This window comes from Molossus molossus, unplaced genomic scaffold (assembly GCF_014108415.1).
Source record: "Molossus molossus isolate mMolMol1 unplaced genomic scaffold, mMolMol1.p scaffold_m16_p_4, whole genome shotgun sequence".
In the NCBI taxonomy this organism is placed as follows: domain Eukaryota; kingdom Metazoa; phylum Chordata; class Mammalia; order Chiroptera; family Molossidae; genus Molossus; species Molossus molossus.
This window is the reverse complement of record NW_023425377.1, coordinates 90,957,153-90,978,882: the sequence shown is the minus strand read 5'-3', so window position 1 is coordinate 90,978,882 and position 21,730 is coordinate 90,957,153. Positions and strand designations below refer to the sequence as shown.

Here is a 21,730-nt window from a genome sequence, read left to right as displayed (position 1 = left end):
CCGCATATCAGGGTATATTACAAAGCTACTGTAATCAAAACAGCCTTGTACTGGCACAAGAACAGGCACATAGATCAGTGGAACAGAACAGAGAACCCAGAAATTGACCCAAGACATTATGCTCAATTAATATTTGACAAAGGTGGAAGAGCATACAATGGAGTAGAGACAGCTTTTTAAATGAATGGTGTTGGGAAAATTGGACAGCTAAATGCAAAAAAAATGAAACTAGACCATCAGCTTACACCATACACAAGAATAAACTCAAAGTGGATAAAAGACTTAAATGTGACTCATGTATCTACAAAAATCCTAGAAGAAAATGTAGACACCAAAATTTTAGACATCACATGCAGCAGAATTTTCACTGATATATCACCTAAGGCAACAGAAACAAAGAAGAAAATGAACACATAGGACTACATCAAACTTAAAAGCTTCTGCACAGCAAAAGAAACAAACACCAAAATGGAAAGGGAACCCACTGTATGGGAGAGCATAATTGGCATGATACATCAGATAAGGGGTTAATTTCCAATACATATAGAGTGCTCATACAACTCAACAAAACAAAGACAAAGAACCCAATTATAAAATGGGCAGAGGAGCTAAATAGACACCTCTCCAAACAGGACATATAAATGGCCAAGAGACATATGAAGAAATGCTCAACATCACTAATCATCAGAGAGATTTAAATTAAAACAACAATGAGATATCACCTCACACCTGTCAGAATGGCCACCATCAACAAAGCATCAAATGATAAGTGTTGCGAGGGTGTGGAGAAAGGGGGACTCTAGTACACTGCTGGTGAGAATGCAGACTGGTGCAGCCACTATGGAAAACAAAATTGAACTTCCATTTGACCCAGTGATTCCACTTCTAGGAATACACCCTAAGAAGCCTGAGACACCAATCAGAAAGAATGTATGTACCCCCATGTTCATAGCAGCACTATTTACAATAGCTAAGATCTGGAAACAGCCTAAGTGTCCATCAGTAGACGAATAGATAAAAAAGTTGTGGTACATATATATAAGGGAGTGCTATGCAGCTGTAAGAAAGAAAAAACTCTTATCTTGTGATACAACATGGAGGGACCTGGTGAGTATTATCCTAAGCGAAACAAGCCAAGCAGAAAAAGACAAATACCACATGATATCACTTATTTGTGGAATATAATGAACATAACAGTGTGAGGAACAGGGTAGACCCAGAGACATGGAAGTAGGGTACACACTAGCAACCCTCAGTAAAGGAGGTGGGGTGGAAGGAAGAGATAATCCACAGAACTTATATGCATGTACGCATAACCAATGGACACGGACAACAAAGCTGGGGATTGGGTCGAGGGGATTGGGAGGAAGGTTTCAATGGGGAAAAAAGGAGAATCATCTGTAACAAAAATAAATGAATTCATTAATAAATAAAAAACAAAAAAAACAAAAAAGTTAAATTATAAAAATAAATAAAGTGTATAATTCAGTAGCATTAATTACATTCACAATGTGTGCACCCACCATCACTATCAATTTTCAAAACCTTTTCATTACCTCAGACAGAAACTGTGCACCCATTAAGGGACAACTCCTGATTCCTCCCTCTCCAAGGCCCTGGTTAATTCTGATCTACTTCTGTCTCTATGAACTTACCTATTCTAGATATTTTATACAATATTGTCATTTGTATCTGGCTTCTTTCAGTTGGCATAATGTTTCCAAGGTTTATTCATGTTGTAGCAAGTGTCAGAACTTTGTTCCTTTTATAGCTGAATAAGATTCCAAAATGTATGTACATTTTGTTCCTTTATTCACCCAATGATGTACATTTGAGTTGCTTCACATTTTGGCTATTGTGAATACTGCTGTAGTGAATGTTTGTGCTTCTGTTTGTGTCCTAGTTTTCAATTCTTTTGGGGTATATACTAGGAGTGGAATTCATGAATCACATGGTAATTCTACATTTAAAATTGTGAGGAAATGAAAAATTGTTTTCCCCCATTTTACATTTCCATTAGCAATGTACAATGGTTCCAATTTCTCCACATATTCACCAATACTTGCTATGTTTCATTTAAAAAAATATTGCCATCCTAGTAGTTATGAAGTGATATCTCCCTATGGTCTTGATTCTCATTTCTCCAATGATTAATGCTGTTGAGTATCTTTTCATGTGCTTATTTACTATTTGTATATCTCCTTTGAAAAAATGTCTATTCAAGTCCTTTGTCTATTTTTAAATTAGTTTGTCTTTTTGTTGTTGAGTTCTAGGAGGTTTTTAGATATTCAGGATATTAAGCCCTTATCAGATATATGATTTGCAAATATTTTCTCCCATTCTTTAGGCTGTCTTTTCACTTTATGAATCATGTCCTTTGATGCTTAAGAGCTTTAATTTTTTAATGAAGTCCAATTATGTATTTATTTTTGTTGTTACTTATGTTTTTAGTGTCATATCTAAGAATTTAGTGCCAAATCCAAGGTCAAGATTTGCTGTTATGTTTTCTTCTAAGAGTTTATAGTTTTAGCTCTTACATTTAGGTCTTTGATCCATTTTGAGTAAAAATTTTATATGGTGTGAGGTAAGGGTCCAATTTCTTTCTTTTCCATGTGGAAATCCAGTTGTCCCTTTGTAATTTGTTGAAGAGACTGTTTTTTTTTTTTTTTTTTCCTATTGAATGATTTTGGTACCTCTGTCCAAATCTGGCCATAGATGCATGGGTTCATTTCTGGACTCTCAACTCTGCTCCATTGAAATATATATCTGTCCTTAGGCTAGTACCACACTGTTTTGATTACTATAGCTTTGCAGTTGGTTTTCACATGGGGAAGTGTGAATCCTCCAACTGTGTACTTTTTTTTCAGGATTCTTATGGTTATTAGGGTCCCACCCAATCCCATATGAATTTGCGGATTGGCTCTTCTATATCTGCAAAAAGGTTATTTGCATTTTGATAGGATTGCATTGAATTTGTAGATTGCTTTGGCAGTATTGACATCTTAACAATATTAAGTCTTCTAATGCACGAATAAGTGATGCATTTTATTCTCTTGAATGTTATTATAAATGAAAATTGTTTTTAAATTTTTTTTCTGATTGTTCTTTGGAAAAACGAATTTTTATAATATCAATTTTGTCTCTACTTAGGAATATATTGAGAAAATATGTCTTTCAATAAGACTAGCTAATTGCTTTATATATTGATTTTTATAAAGTAATATTACATTGAATAAATAAAGAATCAATGAAATCAGAATCAACAGAGCATAAAGGTCATCTCATTCAACTCCCCTACTTTAGACTAGAAGTACTTTTGCAACATTTGTGTTCTGTGGAAATGAAGAGTAATTGAGCAGTGATGGGCAATGCTTTGCCTCCTTAGCGAGGAAGGGAAGGCTGATGGTTAGAAAGTTATTATACTGAGTTGAAATTGTTTCTCTGTAGTTTCCAGCCTTTGGTTCCAGTTCTCTAAACCTAGGGACATGCATATACAAATCTAATTCCTTCGTCACATGACTAACTTTTATGTATCTGAGGACAGTTCTCATGTTTGTTGAATCTTTGGTTTCTGGGGAAAAAAACCACAGTTTCTAAAATCATTCATCATATGGTACGGTTTCTAGTTTCCTATTTACTCTGACTACTTTGCTCTCACTCTTCCAGTTTGTATACATATGTATCCTAAAGTATCATGCCCCACCCAAAACCTAATTCTCAGTGGTGTTTTCTGATCAGCACACGGCAGGGCCAGATGATCAGCTTCTTCTTTCTGGTTATCATATTCCCATTAATTTAACATTGGAGTGGACATTTCAACACCTAATTATGCCATATTAGTTTACAGTTATTGTAAATTGACATATAACATGATTATACTTAGGCATATGGTAATGAAAAAATTAATTTTTGTAAATTAAGTCACATTTTAAGTGCAATATTCAGAAAACTGGACATCATTTTGCCCAACCTAATTTTAGCACCCATTCATTTAAATTAGCTAAAAAGAAATGTATAAAGGGTATATTTAACACAGTTTGCATATATCATTTAAGATTTTCCTGTATACAGGTGAAAGACGCTATTTTATTTTTCAGTGGACAGATAATTCTAAAGGTGCAATGGTTTCTTCTTATTTCTCTTTAAGAAGGGGAGCTGCTTCTTGTAGAAATGTATACTCACAGCTTGAAGTGCTCCCGGATAAACAGGTTCATCTAAGAGGATGTTATCTTTACGATAATGAGCATTTCAAACACCTAACAAAAGAAGCATAGGTTAGCTTGGATAGCATTGTTCCTATTCTTAGAACCCCTGCCCCCCACTTTCTAGTTTCAGCTCACTAGGATTATGGAGCAGGAGTTGGAAAATACTCTGTAAGAGCCACAGACAATATGTAAACCAATGCGTGTCACTGAGTTCCAATAGAAATCTACTTACAAAATCAGATGAAGGCTGGATTGTCTCTCAAGCCATCGTAGCCAACCTCTGCTCTAGGGTTGGATCAAAAATAACATAACTGGTGTGGCTCCCAAAATTCATTTTATCTTTTATTCCTTCTTTGAAAATGTATTAAATATTTACTATGAGCCAGTTTCGTATAAGATATGGTGATAAAATGATGAACATCATGAGACAGTTTTGCTCTCATAAAGGTACTGGTCCACCAGGAAAGCTAGATCCTAATTAAATAATTTTTAAAAATGTATATTTTAAAATGGTGATGAACGCTTTAAAGTATAGATGCACAATTATATTATAAGAGCTCAACAAGGGAGGACTTGGTGTGCAGGAAACGCGGGAATGCAGAGAAGGTCTTCCTGAGAAAGTGATGAGCTGTGGTAGGGGTGACAACAGGTACATTTTCAGAAGCTGAAGGAGTTCTGTGGCTTGAAGCAGAGTGTAAGGAGGAGGATAAAATGGGATGAGACACAGTGGGTGGAAACCAGACCAGACAGGCACTGGGTCAAGTGAGGCCTGTCAGAGTTTTAAGGAGAGTGTGGGAAGAGGGAATCACATGATTAGATATGCATTTTGAGAAAATTATTCTGGCTATAGTATGAAAGAATTACAGAGGAATGAGAATACATGTGGAAAGTTTGGGAAGTTTTTACAATTATTTAGACAGATAAGGGTAGTCTGAACTAGTGTAATGACGGTGAAATTGGACAGAAGAATTGAGAGGTGTTTTGAAAATCAAAACCAACAGAACATTATTATGGACTATAGGGGTGTGAGAAAGAGGAGGTATCAAGAATGACTCCCAGCTTTCTGCCTATGGATCGATGGTCGGAGTGGTGCCATTCACTGAAAAGCAGACCCAGAAGGTTGTCCATGCCTGACAAGTGTGTTTTGGTTTGAGGTGGTTCCAAAACATGTTGTGATGATGGCAGGTACACAGATGGACAAATGGACTTGGAAGGACCTTGGGAGTTACTAACATATGACTGACCACATGGGTGTGAATGGAAGTACCCAGGGAGAATGCACAGATGAAGGGGAGCAGAGGTCTGAAGCCTGAGCCCCGAGGAACTGCAATGAACAATGGCTGTGATGCAGACAGGGCCACGGAGACTGGGCAGGTGGGCAGAGGGAGCTGCTCCACGTGGTGCTGAGCACCAGAGGAGGACAGGGATGCAAAAGGATGGGGGAGGTCATGTTAGACATAGATTGACAAACCTTAGGAGATTTTGCAGATAACATGCCTATTGACATCAACAGAGCCAGACAATAGATCCTTCTGGCCTATCCAAAAGGGTCTATTATGAGTAAACCTTACATAAGTTACAGAAAAATTTTTTCTTGCCATGTGTTGTTTTACAATCCCCAGTTCAAGTCTCTCCTTCCTATCATGTTGACAACCTATATCTCTTGACAAACAGTATAGCTATTACCGATGGAGACAGAAGACTGAACTTTTGTTTATAGATTTGACCTAAGATGTTCCTTATACCTTTTCCTTAAGAGCTTTTGCATTTATGACAAATGGTATCCTTCTCTGAAAAGTTTCCAATCAATTCAGGTTTCACATGATATCCAAGACCCAACAAGTTACCTGGGTGGCATGTGCATTACCAAGAGACCAAATGAAAACATAATTGCATGTATTTTCCATGTCAATGAGGGGACATGAGAATGTTGATTATCCTGAATGAGGAGGAGGGCTGTTTATTTTCTGGCAGCACTTTTGAATAGATGTAGGTCATACAGTCGCCTACAGTAATATCTCTCCTGGAGAACAAAGTGGGAGAGAGAGCAAACCAGAGTCCCCCTGAGGCCTCTGTAGTAAGCTCGCCTGTCAGTGAGCGAGTTACTGATGTGGTTGGACAGCTATGCCATCTTCCTTCTCTGACATGACTGATGCTGTGACAGACGAAGAAGAAATAGTCTTGAGTATCTTTCTGGAAAAAAGTTCATAGCATACCTTCCTAAGAAAAGAATTTCATGAAAAAGAACTTTTATATTAGTCTATGAAATCACAAATGTTTCTTTGCAGGTAAAAACTCAAACAGCTAATTCTTTAATTTTTCTTAAGGAAATAAAAAAGATAGAGGAAAACTGATAAAGATTCTTATTCTTTCAATTATTTTGTAATAATAATATTACTAAAATGTCTTAGAACTAACCAGATTACAGCTTTCACATTTACATATAAAAGAAGAAAGAAAAATAAAGGCACTCTGGTTTAAGATAAGTATGCGTCATCTTTTAATCTATAGGTAAGGACTGAATATGAATACAGAATCCCTACTCAGGATTTATTAGTCATGAAAGAGAAAAGAAAAAATAGATGAAATTGAGAACCATGGATACAGTCTCTTTATCTGTGAAGTTCCTGGAACCTACATGAGAGGCAGATGAAATGAGAGAGAGAGAGAGAGAAAGAGAGAGAGAGAGAGAGAGAGAGAGAGAGAGAGAGAATGAAAATGATAATGTGTGGTTTGACTTTTCCCCATTGTATCTTTGTAGACTTAAAGACAATAAATGAGAGAGAGAGAGAGAGAGAGAGAGAGAAAGAGAGAGAGAATGAACCCAGAGAAAAGTCAGAGATACAGACACATACATAGACCTAGAGAAGCACACCGAAGAGGGAGGGAGACCAGAGACAAGTAGTGGTGAGCACAGAGGATTTCATAAGCAAACATGCAAAGGAATCATATTCCATCTGATGAGTATCAGGATATGCCCTCTAAAGTGTTATGCTTGGCTAGTGTGGATCAGTGGTTGAGCAGCGACCCATGCACCAAGATGTTGCCAGTTCGATTCCCCATCAGGGCACATGCCCAGGTTGTGGGCCAAATCCCCAGTGGGTGGCATGCTAGAGGCGGCTAAATGATTTCTCTCATTGATATTTCTCTCTCTCTCAAATAAATAAAGAAAAACAATTTTAATTACATTGAAATTTATAATTAAAATAATATAAAACAAAATGTAACCTGCATCTCTAAGTCAGATGAAATTAAGCAGTGCTCACTAATGCTTCTGGTAGGAGTTGAGTACCCCTTTAATGGGAATCCTGTTTGAGAGACTCATAGCTCTGGGTCACAGACCATAGGATCTAAATGTAAGAAAAATCAGGTTGGTGGGGGTATTTATAATTCTAGGTAAGGATAAGAAAGACTACCAGTAAGTGACAAAGCATGATCATCTTGTTTATCAGGGAGAGATAACTGTACTTATGCACATATTTGATTGTCAATGTGGGGTACTCTTTTCTTTCTGTCTTACCTTACAAAGACTTTCTTGGCTGCCAGTTGTGACACATATATCCATTTGTCCTTGGCTGGGTGGATAATGAAGGGTGGGAGGATTGTGCAATTTTACTTGTAACTCTTTTAGCCAGGACAACAGCTCTGGGATGCTAAAGCATAAAATGTATTTTCAAATTTATAGTAATAAACATCATAATATTAGAGAGGAATTAAATGGTAGCTATACACATTCATTTTTGAAATCATCAAACACTTTTTTGCCAATATTCATATGCCTATTTCAAAGATAAGGCAACAGACTTAAGAAATTAAGAAAGTCACATAAAGTCAATCAGCCAGTGATTAAATGAGCTGATATTTGAATCTACATCTTTTTTTAAAACAATTTTTTTCCTTTATTGATTTTACAGAGAGAAAGTGAGAGGAAGAGAGAGATAGAAATATTGATGAGAGAGAACATTGATTGGCTGCCTCCTGCATGCCCCCTACTGGGGATTGGGCCCACAACCTGGGCATATGTCCTGAGCAGGAATCAAACTGGCGACCTCTTGGTGCATGGGTCAGTGCTCAACCACTGAACCACACCGGCCAAACTGAATCTACCTCATCTTTCTTAGTCTAAAAACTTAATCTTTATTTTACAATAGAGCACTCATTTAATGATCAATTCTTTGTTCTTTGTAGAGTAATTTCTATAAGCTACCTAAAAGTTCAGGTCCCCCAAATTCTTTGTATCATGGAAGGAAAGACCTATGTATATACTACATATAATTTATATATACATAACCTATACTATATTTCAAAATAGTTTTCCACCACAGAACAAAGAAGGCTTTAACAAAGTATAATTTATAGGCACTCTATCAATTATTCTTTCTCATTAGAAGATCAGCTAAGGAAAATCTTAATATGCATTCTAGCTTGCCTTTAAGAATGAAAGACATTTGAATTGAGGGCACCATATTTGCATAGCTGGGAAGGGAACATAATTCTTTAAAATCGCCCCTGGACTTAACATTGCTGCTTCCTGAAACATCCTTTTCTTCCCTTCAAACATGCTTCTTTGCCTGGCTATCTTCTCCTTTTTCTCAGTCTCAGGTCAATATAGTACTTCCTTCCAGAACTGGACTCTCCTAGTCTTGTAAGGGTGAGAAGTCCCTGAGGAGTGTTCAGGATTCAATATCCTGTTGCTGTTAATTCTTCTTTGAAACCTCTCCCACAAACCTTCCTAGCTGTTGAATACCCAGTTAAAGAAAAAGACACAAGTCACCTTATCAGCAGCCCTTAGAATACTGCTCATGAAAATGAGCCAACAAAATTATATTATCTATAGTTTATCCAGCACTTTGGGAATATTGAAGTGCTCTCTTCATTATGTCTTCATCAAATTGGATGGTCTTTCCAATTTCTATGGTAATAACAGCAGCCTTAAAAGGAAACATGTTCGGATTTGGTGATCCAGTAGCTAAGGAGATGACCGATTTTGGTGCTGTGCTCAATATATCAGCTGCAATAAGAATGGAAGAGAAGAAACACTTTCATGGAAAACTTTCCTGAACAGTGAGAGTTAAGTATGCTGCATTACACTCAATAAAACTGTCAAGTGATAGGATGCTAATCTAAAATAAACACAAAATATCTTCATCTGGACCTACCTCACTGGAGAAGGAACTAAGGAATGGAGATGTCCAACTAAGAAGGCAGAGGGATCAGGATTATCTAGATAAGCAAAGGGCCACAGTAACAGAAAATCCTGCTCAGGTTAGCCTTCCTTGCCTGTCAAGCCTCATGGCTCACCCCTTTCTCTCCCATTTAGCAGCCCCTCTCCACTCCCTGTGAGGCTGCAGGCTGAGTCTAACCCCTACTTAGGGTCAGGAAAGAGCCTTTCTACACAGCCCTCTGCCCTCTCTCTTCCAAGGCAGGTACCCACAACAGCCCGTTGCTCTCTCTGTTGCTACTCCTTTCCCGCCTTCACTTCCAGCCGGAGTTCACGTCTGCACACTGAGCCTGGCTCACAGTGAGCTTTCACAGTTGAAGGAATGATTGCAACCAAGGTGACTGTAGGTACCACCCTTAGAGACTCTGTGAGGACCCCCCACCCCAGCCCAGGAGGAGGGACGCTGCCCAAGCACTCACTCAGTACGCCGATGGGAGAAGGCTGTCTTGATGCGCTCGCCGCTGTGATAAACCGCGTGTAATTCATCTCTGATACCCAAGTACCCAGCACCTCCTTCAGCAGGTGAAGACTAGAACAACCAGATAGTTGCGTCCAGGGCTGCCTCCTCACTCTGGAAACGTCGCCTTAGTTGATCCCCCGGCAGAATCTCGGTTCATCAGCACAGAGCCAGGAAAGCGCCGCGGAAAGGGCCTGGTGCGGGGGGCACGATGGGCAAAATCTACCCCACAAGAGACAGTCTGCTAGCTCTCCTGAACCGGATCCCACACACTCTGGTCTCAGCAAAGGCCCAGGCGCGCCCCCTCTGGCTCCCCGCCGCAGCCTATAGCTGGCCGGCTGCGCGCATCTCCCTGCCCATGTGATCGCCCTCTGCGCGCGGGCGGTGGGGGTGAGGGCGCTCCACGATGTACCTGCAGATGTACCTGCAGACCTGTACCAGTGCCTGAAATAATTCAAAGCCTGCAGGACTCTGGACCTAGGCGCACAGAAGCGTCCCTGTGGGCAAATGCACCCCACCAAGATCTTGTTAAGGGGCTAGTCGCGGGTGGGGGTGTGAGTGGAGCCAGGAAGCCCACCGCCTCCCGAATCCATGAGTACCATCTGGAGGCTGTTTTGGTCCATTGCAGGGCATTCAGCCTGGCCCTTGCTGGGGGAGCTTTCCTGTGCCTGTGATTACCTGGCTGGCCTCTGGTGATACAGACACTGCTTTTTACCCCTGGGACCACTGTTGTGTAAAATACTGTTCTTTTATTTGTTTTATTTTTTTATCCTCACCCGAGGACATTTTCCCATTTTTTGTTCAGATAGAGTGGGAGGGAGAGAAATATCGACGCGAAAGGGACACATCCAGTGGTTGCCACCCGCACGACCCAACCAGGGCCAGGGACCAACTGCAACGGGGAGGTACGTGCCCTTAGCGGGAACTGAACCCGCGTCTCTCTGGACCGCAGGACCACGCTCTAACTGCTGAGACAAACCGGCCGAGGCTGTTCTTTTAAAAAACACAACCATAGGCATTATTCTGGGAAGTCAACAAGGTGACCTAGATGATTTCCAGCGCCCTTTCTCCAAGATCTGAGTATTTCACATGTGACGGTGGAATGTTGATAAAAATTTTTCAAAAATCACTCTGAGGGTCTCCTCGAATCTTAGTCTCTCTTCCCCTTGACTTTTTTGACCATTCATTATGGACTATGGTGGAAGGGTATATCTAAAGAGATTTATCTATTAGAGTGAAGCACCTGCCCCTCTTTTACAGAATAATGCTCCCCTTCTTTTACCTCTCACCTTACCACCTCGTTTTCGTCATGATTTCTTCTTCCTGCATCACCAACATGGAATGTAGAAGGTTTTCATATGAGCACCTGCGAGATGATTTTAAGACAATCTCTTATTCTTCAATTGATGGATCCTTAAGAACTAGAGGACAGCCAAGGATGAGTTTTCTGTGTGATCTTGCAAGCCAGACATGCAGATTAAGGAACTGTCTCAAAGTTTCATGAGGCCCATTTGTTTCCACTATAGAATAAACAAACCTTAAGGATTAGATAATAGCTTTTGAACTAGTCACTGCTTGATTAGCATTATTTGTGTGCATATAGTTAGAGGTTAGATGTTAACATAGAGTTAGCCATTTGTTTACCAAGCATTGCTTGTGGGCATGTAGATAAAGGTTAGATATTAACATAAAGATATATTTTTGCTAAGCATTGTTGGTGCTAATGTAGTTACTCACATATTCTTCAGATGTAATTGTTAAACATTGTAATAAAAGCCATGGTGGTCCTGAAATCACTGCTATGTGCCTGAGCAAGCTGTAGCCCTCTGTTCATCTTGAATACATCTTGCCTGCTGATGCTTTCTTCGCGTCTCCGATCGTTTTGAATGCAACATCTAGTGCCCAACGTGGGGCTCGAAAGTAAGCTTTGGGAACAGGTAAGACCGAAAGGATTGTTGGTTGCGCGGCAGTAGGCAAAACTTTCGGGATTTTTTGAACGGAGTCATGGGGAATTCCCCGTCATTAATGGACGAATATGTGGCAGTACTTAGTTAGGTCTATATTAAAAAGTACTGGATTGTCAGTTAAGGAGCAGGTTCTCCGTTCTCTCTTAACCTTTATAATGAAACACTGTTATTGGTTTTCACCTGATAAAAGAAGTCAATTAAGCCTGAAGGTTTGGAAACAAGTAGGAAAAGCTTTAAGAAGTGCTCATCAAAATGGGGAGCTGATTAGTGCTGAACCGTGGTCTGCTTTTAACTCAGTCGCTTTAGCTTTACAGCCTTTTCAGTCAGATTCAGAATAAATGTCTGATAAAGAAATCAAGGAGCCTTCTCGTATCATTGACACTCCAGAAGGGATTCCCAAGGTGGTAAGTAAAGACAGTGCAAAAGGAGTCTGGTTGTGACTCTGACTCCTTTAGCCCAGCTAGTGAGGAGGACGAATGTCCCCAACCCCTATATCCAGATCTGGCAAATATAGAAAAGAGAAGAAAAGGGATGGAAAGAAGGCTGAGCGGTCTACTTTGCTCTCTCAATCCCCTCACCTTAATATACAAGGCATAAAAGTGGCTGAGATGGCTTATCCAGTAATTAACCAGCCTAGTGCCCCGCAAGAAGAACCTCGATGTGCTATTGCTAATAGAAGAAAAGGACATATGTTTCAATTCCCATACTCATCTGAAGTTGGGAAAATACTTTTAGAGGAACATGATAGTGCGATGCAACCTAGTGTTCATATTGGGGATGATTCTTATAATTTATTTTCAGTAATCAGACAGCAAATGCCTGCTAATGCTCAATACCCACAGGGTTATATTCAAGCTAATTATCATGCAGTTGAGTTTCAATATCTTAAACTACTTAAGAATGCTACTAGTACATATGGTCCAAATTCTCCATATGTTCAAGGAATTGTGGGAGCCTATGCAAATGATAATTTACTTATACCTTTAGACTGGGAAGCTATTACTAAAAATACTTTAAAACCTGGACAATAATTACAATTTAAGTCATGGTGGAGGGAAGAAGCGGAACAGGTAGCTAGGCTCAATGCCCAACAGAATCCTCCAGGAGCTAATTTTGAGAAATTAACCGGTACAGGACAATGGAGTTCACTCCTAAACCAATGCCAGTTTGTGATGCAGCATTAGCTCAACTAAAGAATATATGTTTAACAGCTTGGCAGAAAATGGAGTCTACAGGAAAAATAGGGAAACCATTTGTAAAAGTATTGCAAGGCCCTACTGAACCATATCCTGAATTTTTATCTAGATTACATGAGGCTATAAAGCACTCTGTTACAGGAGAAGAACCTAAAGTATTCTTTTGCATACTTTAGGATTTGAAAATGCCAATGCTGATTGTAAAAAGGCCTTGATTTCAGTAAAACAACAAGGAGGCACTATTGAGGACTATATTAAGGCTTGCCAAGATGTGGGACATGGCACTTTTACAGCTAATTTATTAGCTGCTGCATTAAAAGGGGGACTGGCTCAGGATAAAATGAAGTGTTCTCAGGGGCCATGGCATTAGCCTCTGAAAAAATCAAACTTTAAAAAACATGCTTTCAAAACAAAAAGGGGGAGAATATATGGATACCCCAAGGAAAAGATTGAGGAACACTCTATTTACTTTAAATTTTCTGACAACCCAGAAGGAGGAGTTATCTGCAGCACAAAAACACTGGAAAATGGAACCAAAACCACCATTAATGCAACCAGCTTTGTATCTAGATGTCTTCACTAACTCTTGGCTCCCAGCATTTGGGGTTGAGGACATGCTTGGATTTCCACAGGTGGCCAGAAGTTGTGGGTTCCTGATAAACGTAGTAAGAAATTGAGGGCCTGGCCAGTTTTGCTCAGTGGTTAGAGTGTTGGCCTGCACTCCAGTGAGACCCGGGGTCGGTTCCCGCTAAGGGCACATGCCTCGGTTGCAGTTTGTCTCTGGCCCTGGTTGGGTCATGCGGGTGGCAACCACTGGATGTGTCCCTTTCACGTCGATGTTTCTCTCTCTCTCTTTCTCCCTCCCTCCCTCTCTATCTGAACAAAAAATGAAAAGATGTCCTCAGGTGAGGATTAAAAAAGAAAGAAAGAAAGAAATTGAGGAAACAAGAGGAGTGGAGAAAATGAAGATTACTGAAGGGAGACTGCTTATCCTCTACCATCCAAGGTCAGAGCGAACCTGCCGACATGGGGTCAACTTAAGAAGCTGACTCAAGAGGGAGAAAAACTGGTAAAGCGTCAAGGAGCTCCACTTACCCCATCCTCATTATTCTTGGCTATGCTTGCAATCGTGTCAATGCAGGTAAGCTCTAGTAAAGGAGAAAATTTTACCTGTTGGTCATATATCTCTAACCCACCTTTAATGCGAGGCATATCTTGTTTGATACTACCATAACTGTATATACTAATGCAACTTCATGGATGCCAGGGCCTTTTGATGTTAGAGGACCTTTAAAACCAGAAGAGGAAGGTATGATTATGCCTAACTATACTACAGGAGTCACAGGTCCTCCTATATGTATAGGGAAGGACAGCCATTGTTTAACTCCTCATTTACAAGCATGGGTGTCAATTCAAAGAAATTCTACAAGAAGGAAATCAGGTAGAAATTTGTTCTTATTAGCAGTGCAAAGTTTTTCTTTTTCCTTGTATTTATTTTTATCCTCACCAGAGGGCTTTTTTTTTTTTTTTTTTTTTCATTTTTTGTTCAGATAGAGTGAGAGGGAGAGAGGGCGGGAGAGAGAGAGAGAGACATCGACGTGAAAGGGACACATCGAGTGCCTGCCACCCTCACGACCAATGACCAACCACGGCAGGGGACAAACTGCAACCGAGGCATGTGCCCTTAGCGGGAACCGAACCCCGGTCTCCCTAGACCGCAGCGCAGGCCGACGCTCCAACCGCTGAGTCAAACCGGCCAGGGCAGCAGTGCAACGTTTTTTTTTTTTATCCTCACCCGAGGATATCTTTTTCCATTTTTTGTACAGATAGAGTGGGAGGGAGAGAGAGGAAGGGAAAGAGAGAGAGAAACATCGACGTGAAGGGACACATCGAGTGGCTGCCACCCGCACGACCAACCAGGGCCGGGGACAAACTGCAACCGAAGTACGTGCCCTTAGCGGGAACCGAACCCGGGTCTCTCCGGACCGCAGGCCAACGCTCCAACCGCTGAGCCAAACCGACCAGGGCAGCAGTGCAACGTTTTAATGGTACCGAAACCAATGACTCTAGGGGACCTCCAGATCTACCTCCATGTAACACTCCTGCCTTTTCTCAAAGGTCTGAATGGGTACATTGGACATTGTGTAGAGGAGAAGCTAAGCGAGTTTTAGTTAATACTTCCTATGGAAGTGTCATTGATCGGAGTCCTGTTGGCTCCGCTTGTTCTAAGGGCTCAGGAGATCTGAGGTGGCATGGGAATCTATCTGCATAGATTTCTACTTCAGCGAATAGTCTCATTCATTGGCATGGAGGAGGATTTTCTAGTCCCAGTCCTCACATTACTGGGTTTGCTACTCAACACCATATATGGAAAATTAGTGCTGCTATGCATTCTTTAACCGCATAAACAGGAATAATGTCTAACATAACTGATCATAACTATACTCTGACTTTTGACAGGAATCTGACGCATTATATTCAACCTTGCGTCAGAGAACCCTATCTGATGCTTAAAGGAAAGATCACCTGGAACCAAAGTACTGGAAAAATAAGTTGTTATAATTGTCCCTTGTATTCATGTATTAACTCTACCATACAGTTGCAGGCGAATGAAAGTTTTTATTTCCTAAGAGCATGGACAGGGTTGTGGATTCCTGTCTCCCTTGACAGAACGCGACAGAAATGCTTTGGAAGTTTGCAAGGAGACTCTTGAAAAAGAGGTAAAAGATTTGTAGGACTTTTGATTGCTGCCCTACTAAGACTTATAGCCATCACAGCTACCACAGCGACTGCAGGGATTGCATTACGTAATGGATCCACACCGCTGACTATGTGCGAGAATGGCATAAATCTTCAGAACGACTTTGGGTGGCTCAAAAACAAATTGATACTGAGATAAAATCTAAAACAGCTGACTTGAAGCTGTAATTTTGTTAGGAGATCAACTACAGGGTTTAAAAAATCGTGTAACTTAAAATGTGATTGGAGTCCATCTTCTTTTTGTATTACTTCTGTACCTTATAATGCAACTGAGTGTCCATAGGAATGTGTTAAAAACATTTGTTAAATCATGATAATTTGACTAAACATATAATGGCCTTACAAACCAAAATTTACGGTACTTTTGAAAAACAGTTAGAAACTGATCATAATAGAGATGTATTGTAGGGTATAATGGAAGGTTTATCAAATTTAAATCCTATTGAACATATTAAGAGATTATTTGGACCAATACTTGGGATGTTTTTATTAATCATTATTATATGTTTTGTGTTGTACTTAGTCTGGCGAAGGCACCAGCAACAACAACAAGGGATGTCCCCTAAGAGTGCTGTTTTTTCTGTTATGCTTCACAAGCTGGCGCAAAACAAAAAGGAGGAAATGATGGATCCTTAAGAACTAGAGGACAGCCAAAGATGAGTTTTCTGTGTGATCTTGCAAGCCAGACATGCAGATTAAGGAACTGTCTCAAAGGTTCATGAGGCCCATTTGTTTCCACTATAGAATAAACAAACCTTAAGGATTAGATAATAGCATTTGAACTAGTCACTGCTTGATTAGCATTATTTGTGTGCATATAGTTAGAGGTTAGATGTTAACATAGAGTTAGCCATTTGTTTACCAAGCATTGCTTGTGGGCATGTAGATAAAGGTTAGATATTAACATAATCTCCATTTGCTAAGCATTGTTGGTGCTAATGTAGTTACTCACAAACTCTTCAGATGTAATTGTTAAACATTGTAATAAAAGCCATGGTGAGCCTGAGATCAGTGCTACCTGCCTGAGCGAGCTGTAGCCCTCCGTTCATCTTGAATACATCTTGCCTGCTGATGCTTTCTTCGCGACTTCGATCGTTTTGAATGCAACAGTCATTGAGTATATAAAAGTCATTTTTAACAAATTCAAAACTGAATTCATTCATTCGGTAAACATTTATTGAGTACTTCCTGGGTGAGTAATGACACACTGCCAAAGGTATCCCTCCAAGACATAAATAGATAGGTCCAGAGAAGACCTAGATAAGTGTTCTTATCTAGGTCCTTGCAACAGAAAGACGAGGTAACCTGTGAAATCTTTATGCCAGCAGCTAAATAACAAGGGGATATCACTGGCAAAGTGGCTAGAAACCCAAGAGGCAGTAGAGTTCTGGATTCAGAGATTTGAAGTGGTTTAAATCCCACTTGATGATTTACCAGCTGGATGTCTTTGGACCAGTTACTTAATCTTTCTGTGCATCAGTTTTCTCACAGGGCTGTTGTTGGCAGGATTAAATGAGATGATCCACATTTAACTCATTAGCACAGTGTCTGGCACATTGTAAAAACACTCAGTGGACATTAGCTGTTGTTAGGAGTAGTAACAATGCTTTTAGCAAAATTTAAGGACTCAGCCTCCAAATGTTATTGGCTAGAGAAACTATGTGACAACTTTTAAGGCAGATTGTGTCTTCAGTTATGTCACATATACAAAACACCACAGACTGAGTGACTTAAACAGCAGACATTTATTTTCTCACAGTTCTGGAGACTAAAAGTCCAAGGTCAAGAAATATATTGGCAGGTGTGGTTTCTCTTGAGGCCTCTCTCCTTGGCTTGCAGATGGCCACCGTTTCGCTACCCTCAGTGGCCTTTTCTCTGGGTGTGCATGTATCCCTGGTATCTCTTCCTCTTTTTATTTATTTAATTATTTAATCCTCACCTGAGGACAATTTTCCATTTATCTTCAGCTGGAGCTGGAGGGAAGGAGGGAGGAAGAGAGAGAGAGAGAGGAACATCGATGTGAGAGAGACACATCTATTGGTTGCCACCCTCAAGGCCCCTGGGGCTGGGAACAAATTGCAAGGAAGGTATGTGCCCTTGGCTGGAATCAAACCTGTGACTCTGGTCTGTGAACCGACACTCTAACCACTGAGCCAAAGCATCCAGGGCTCTCCTTCTTTTTTATAACGACACCAGTCATATTGGATTCAGACCACATCTAACAGCCTTATTTAACCATAACTACCCCTTAAAGGCTCTATCTCCAAATACAGTCACTTTGGGGTTAGGGCTTCGACATACAAATTTTGAGGGACACAGTTAAGTCCATTACAAAGTTAAAACATCAAACGTTAATCTAACAGTCTTCGTGGGTTGGAAATTCAGGAGTAGCTTAACTGATGGTTTTGGCTCAGAGTGTCCCAAGAAATGGCAGTCAAGATAATGATCAGAGCTGCAATCATCTGAAAGCTTGGTTGGGACTGAATGATCTGCTTCCAAAGTGGTTCATTTACATAAAATATTGATTTCTTAGGGCTGCTGTAAGAAAGTACCAAAAATGGATGGTTTAGAACAACAGAAATTTATTGTCTCACAATTATAGAGGCTAGAAGTACAAGACCAAGGTGTTGGCAGGGTTGGCTCTTTCTGAGAGCTGCAAGGGAGAATCTGTAATGTGCCTCACCCTTAGATTTTGGAGTTTTGCTGGCAAGTTTTGATGTTTGTTGGTTGGTAGTGGCATCATCCTGATCCCTGCCTTCATCATCCCATGTCTTTCTTCTTCTGTGCCCATCTCTGTGTCCAAATTTATCCTTTGGTATAAGAACACTAGTCATATTAGATTAGATCTGAACTTATTGATCTCATTTTAACTTGATTACCTCTGTAAGGACTCTATCTTCAAATGGGGCCACATTCTTATACTGAAGGATAAGACTCCAACATATTGTGTGTGTGTGTGTGTGTGTATGTCTGGGGGGACACATGATTATTGGCAGAAGACCTCATGCTGGTTATTGGTAGGAGGACTCAGATGCTTTCCAAGTGCCTCTCCATAATGTTGCCTAATGTCCTCAAGACATGGACAGCTGGTTTTCCTCAAGTTAAGTGACTCTAGAGACAAAGGAACACGTCCCAATTTCTTTTATGACCTAGTCTAGGAAATTGCTCAGCCACGTCAGCCATATTTTATTCATCATAAGTGAATATTTAAATCTAGTCCATTTTCAAGGGGAAGGGAATCAGGCTCTACCTTTTGGAAGAAGGATGGCATGTAATTTGGACATCTTTTAAAACCACCACAGAAGGGAAGCAGAGTTAGGCCAAATTAGACAGGAATATTGGTCAAAGTAGTAGAATAAGATTAAGGTAAGATTCATACCACAGAGATTGTACCTGTCACAAGTACTAGAGTCAGGCATTGAACATTCAAAAAAGGAGTAGTTAGGTAGCTAAGGTTAGTTATCAGGAAAACTAAACAAAAGAAGTTATAAAAAAAGAAAGAATTCTTCTGAAGAAGAAAGTTCTACCAGCAAGGGTTCCTTTTGAATTTTAGATGATGTAGTTTTCCATTCTATAATTTTCATTTTGCCCTTTATAAAGTTTCTATTTTTCTTAGTTGAGATTAACTGCCTTTTTATTCATTGTAAGCATGTTTTCCTAGAACATTCAAGACCAAGTAAAGTGATAATAATGAGGTTAGCATGGTTATAATAGTAACTTTCAAATCCTTGCCTGCAAATTCACACATCTGGGCCATCTCAGAGTTAATTTTCTTTGTCTTTTTACCCCTGAGACTAGGTCATATTTTCCTAGTCCTTTATATGTTGAGTAACTTTGAATTTACTTCAGCATTGTGAATGTAATTCTGTAGAGGCTCTGAATTCTGTTATATTCCTCCAAAGAGAGTTGAGGTTTTTGTTTTAGCTGGTAATTAACTTGGTTGGAATCAAAGTGTAATTTCTGTCTTTTGGGTGACAGTTCCAAACTCAGTTCAGCTCTTTTGTATGTAGCTTGGCTGCTTTGAGTCTTCCCTGGGCATACATGGCTCAAGAATTAGCCTGAAATTTGAGCAGAGTTTATATATAGAATTTGGGATGCTCCCTCTCTGTCTCCTATATGGAATTTTGCTCTCTACTTTTTAGCATCTGTAGAGCATCTGTAGTTGCCCCGAGATTTATCCTTCATTCTTTTTTTTTGAACAATTTTTTTCTTTATTGATTTTAAAGAGAGAGGAAGGGAGAGGGAGAGATAGATACACGCATGAGAGATAACATTGGCCACCTCCTGCATGCCCCCCACTGGGGATTTGACCCACAACCTGGCTTGTGCTCTGACCAGGAATCTAACTGGCAATTTCTTGGTGCATGGGTCAACACTCAACCACTGAGCCACACAGGCCAGGCATATCCTTTCATTCTTTAGACCAGAGAGACTGCAGGTTTTTTTTATTGCAGCTGTGGATGACATTTTGATGTTGCTCTGTTCTTGTGCTGGAAGTTGTAAAAATGGAACTCTTTCCTCCCAAGTATTGATTCCTTCTAGATTTCACAGGCTTTTGTTTACTTTTCAGAAACTTCGGGTTTTATTTTTCCCTTTTGTTCCCTTCCTTCCTTTCTTTTTATATTTGTACATAACTTATATTTGTTAGCTGCAGGAGGTTTGGGTCTAATAAGATCATACTTAGTAATACCCAAAGTAGAAACCTATGGCTGTGAACTTTTTTAAAGGGATGGGAGACAGTATAGTGTAATTAGTGATTATGACTTTGGAATTAGACTGCCTGGTTTCAAATCTTACCTTAACACTCTGTGCGTCCTTGGGCAAATTACTTAACCTCTTTATAGCTAAGTCATCTGGCCTATAAAATAAGATAAAATTGTTACCTATTTCACAGGATTATTATGAGTGTCAAGTGCATATAATCTGCCTTGCAGGTGTGATATATAAGAAGTGCCTAATAAATGTCAGCTATTTTCATTCTTATTATTGGCAATATTAATAATGATAAAAGTTGCAACTGGGAATATTCTGAGGAATATTACTTAAGAAATATATATCTCAAGTGTTTATTAAAGCTTAAGGGGACTAAATCCATTATATTAAAAAGAATTTTTAAATGCTTACCAAGTACAAACTGTACTGAGGTTACTAAGACAACACAGAGTTCCTATTACTGATGAGCAAGTATATGTGTGGGTATATTTACTGGGTGCTAAAAGTCAGCAAATAATGATAGAACAATGTAAAAATTTTTCTGATCATAGTACATAAAAGCACAGAGATATGAATGATAAATTTTAAAGGAAATACTTGTTCCTCATTCAATACATTTATCACAGAACCTAGCCATGATATGAGAAAGATTTAAGTTTTAGACAACCAAATTTATTGGTGAGCATTTCTTCCACATTTTGGGTCATTTTTACTATAAATGTCTAGAAGTGGGATTTCTGGTGGGTGGGAAAGTGTTAACTCAGCAGCTTTGGGTTGTCCAAACCGTGCACATTCCCGAGAAAGGGCTATTTCATGACTGGCCCTTGGCTGGCTCCTGAGCTCTTGGAATATTCTGACAGATAAGAGTGTGCTGCACGCCTGGGTCCGGGAGCCATGCTGTAAGTTTTTACAGACGGTTTATACTAACAGTAGTATTTGTTGAGCACCTGCTTTTCTGCTGTGGGTTTGGAGCTTCAGTAACTGAGTTAGTCATATAGGCATGATATATGTACACATGACTGACCCAATAAAAACCCTGGACAGACAAGCTCAAACGAGCTTCCCTTGATGACAAAACTTTGCATGTGTGGGTCTCACATTATTGCTGAAGGACTCCCGCACGTCCTGTGTGACTCCACCAGGAGGAGACTCCGGAAGCTTGTGCCTGGTTTCCCACAGACTTTGACGCATGTAAGGACATCAAAACCATG

The 21,730-nt window shown here is 39.9% G+C and overlaps 1 protein-coding gene across 1 annotated transcript in view; it reads right to left on the bottom strand.

The window, feature by feature from the left end:
* The window catches only part of LOC118615432 (kynurenine/alpha-aminoadipate aminotransferase, mitochondrial-like), a 28,739-nt gene extending 18,827 nt beyond the window's left edge, over positions 1-9,912 (bottom strand). Inside the window, 5 exon segments of the mRNA XM_036240377.1 lie at positions 4,183-4,238; positions 4,241-4,256; positions 7,726-7,858; positions 9,024-9,216; positions 9,846-9,912. Coding sequence (XP_036096270.1) covers positions 4,183-4,238; positions 4,241-4,256; positions 7,726-7,858; positions 9,024-9,216; positions 9,846-9,912 — 465 coding nt within the window.
* Positions 9,913-21,730: the final 11,818 nt, after the last annotated feature.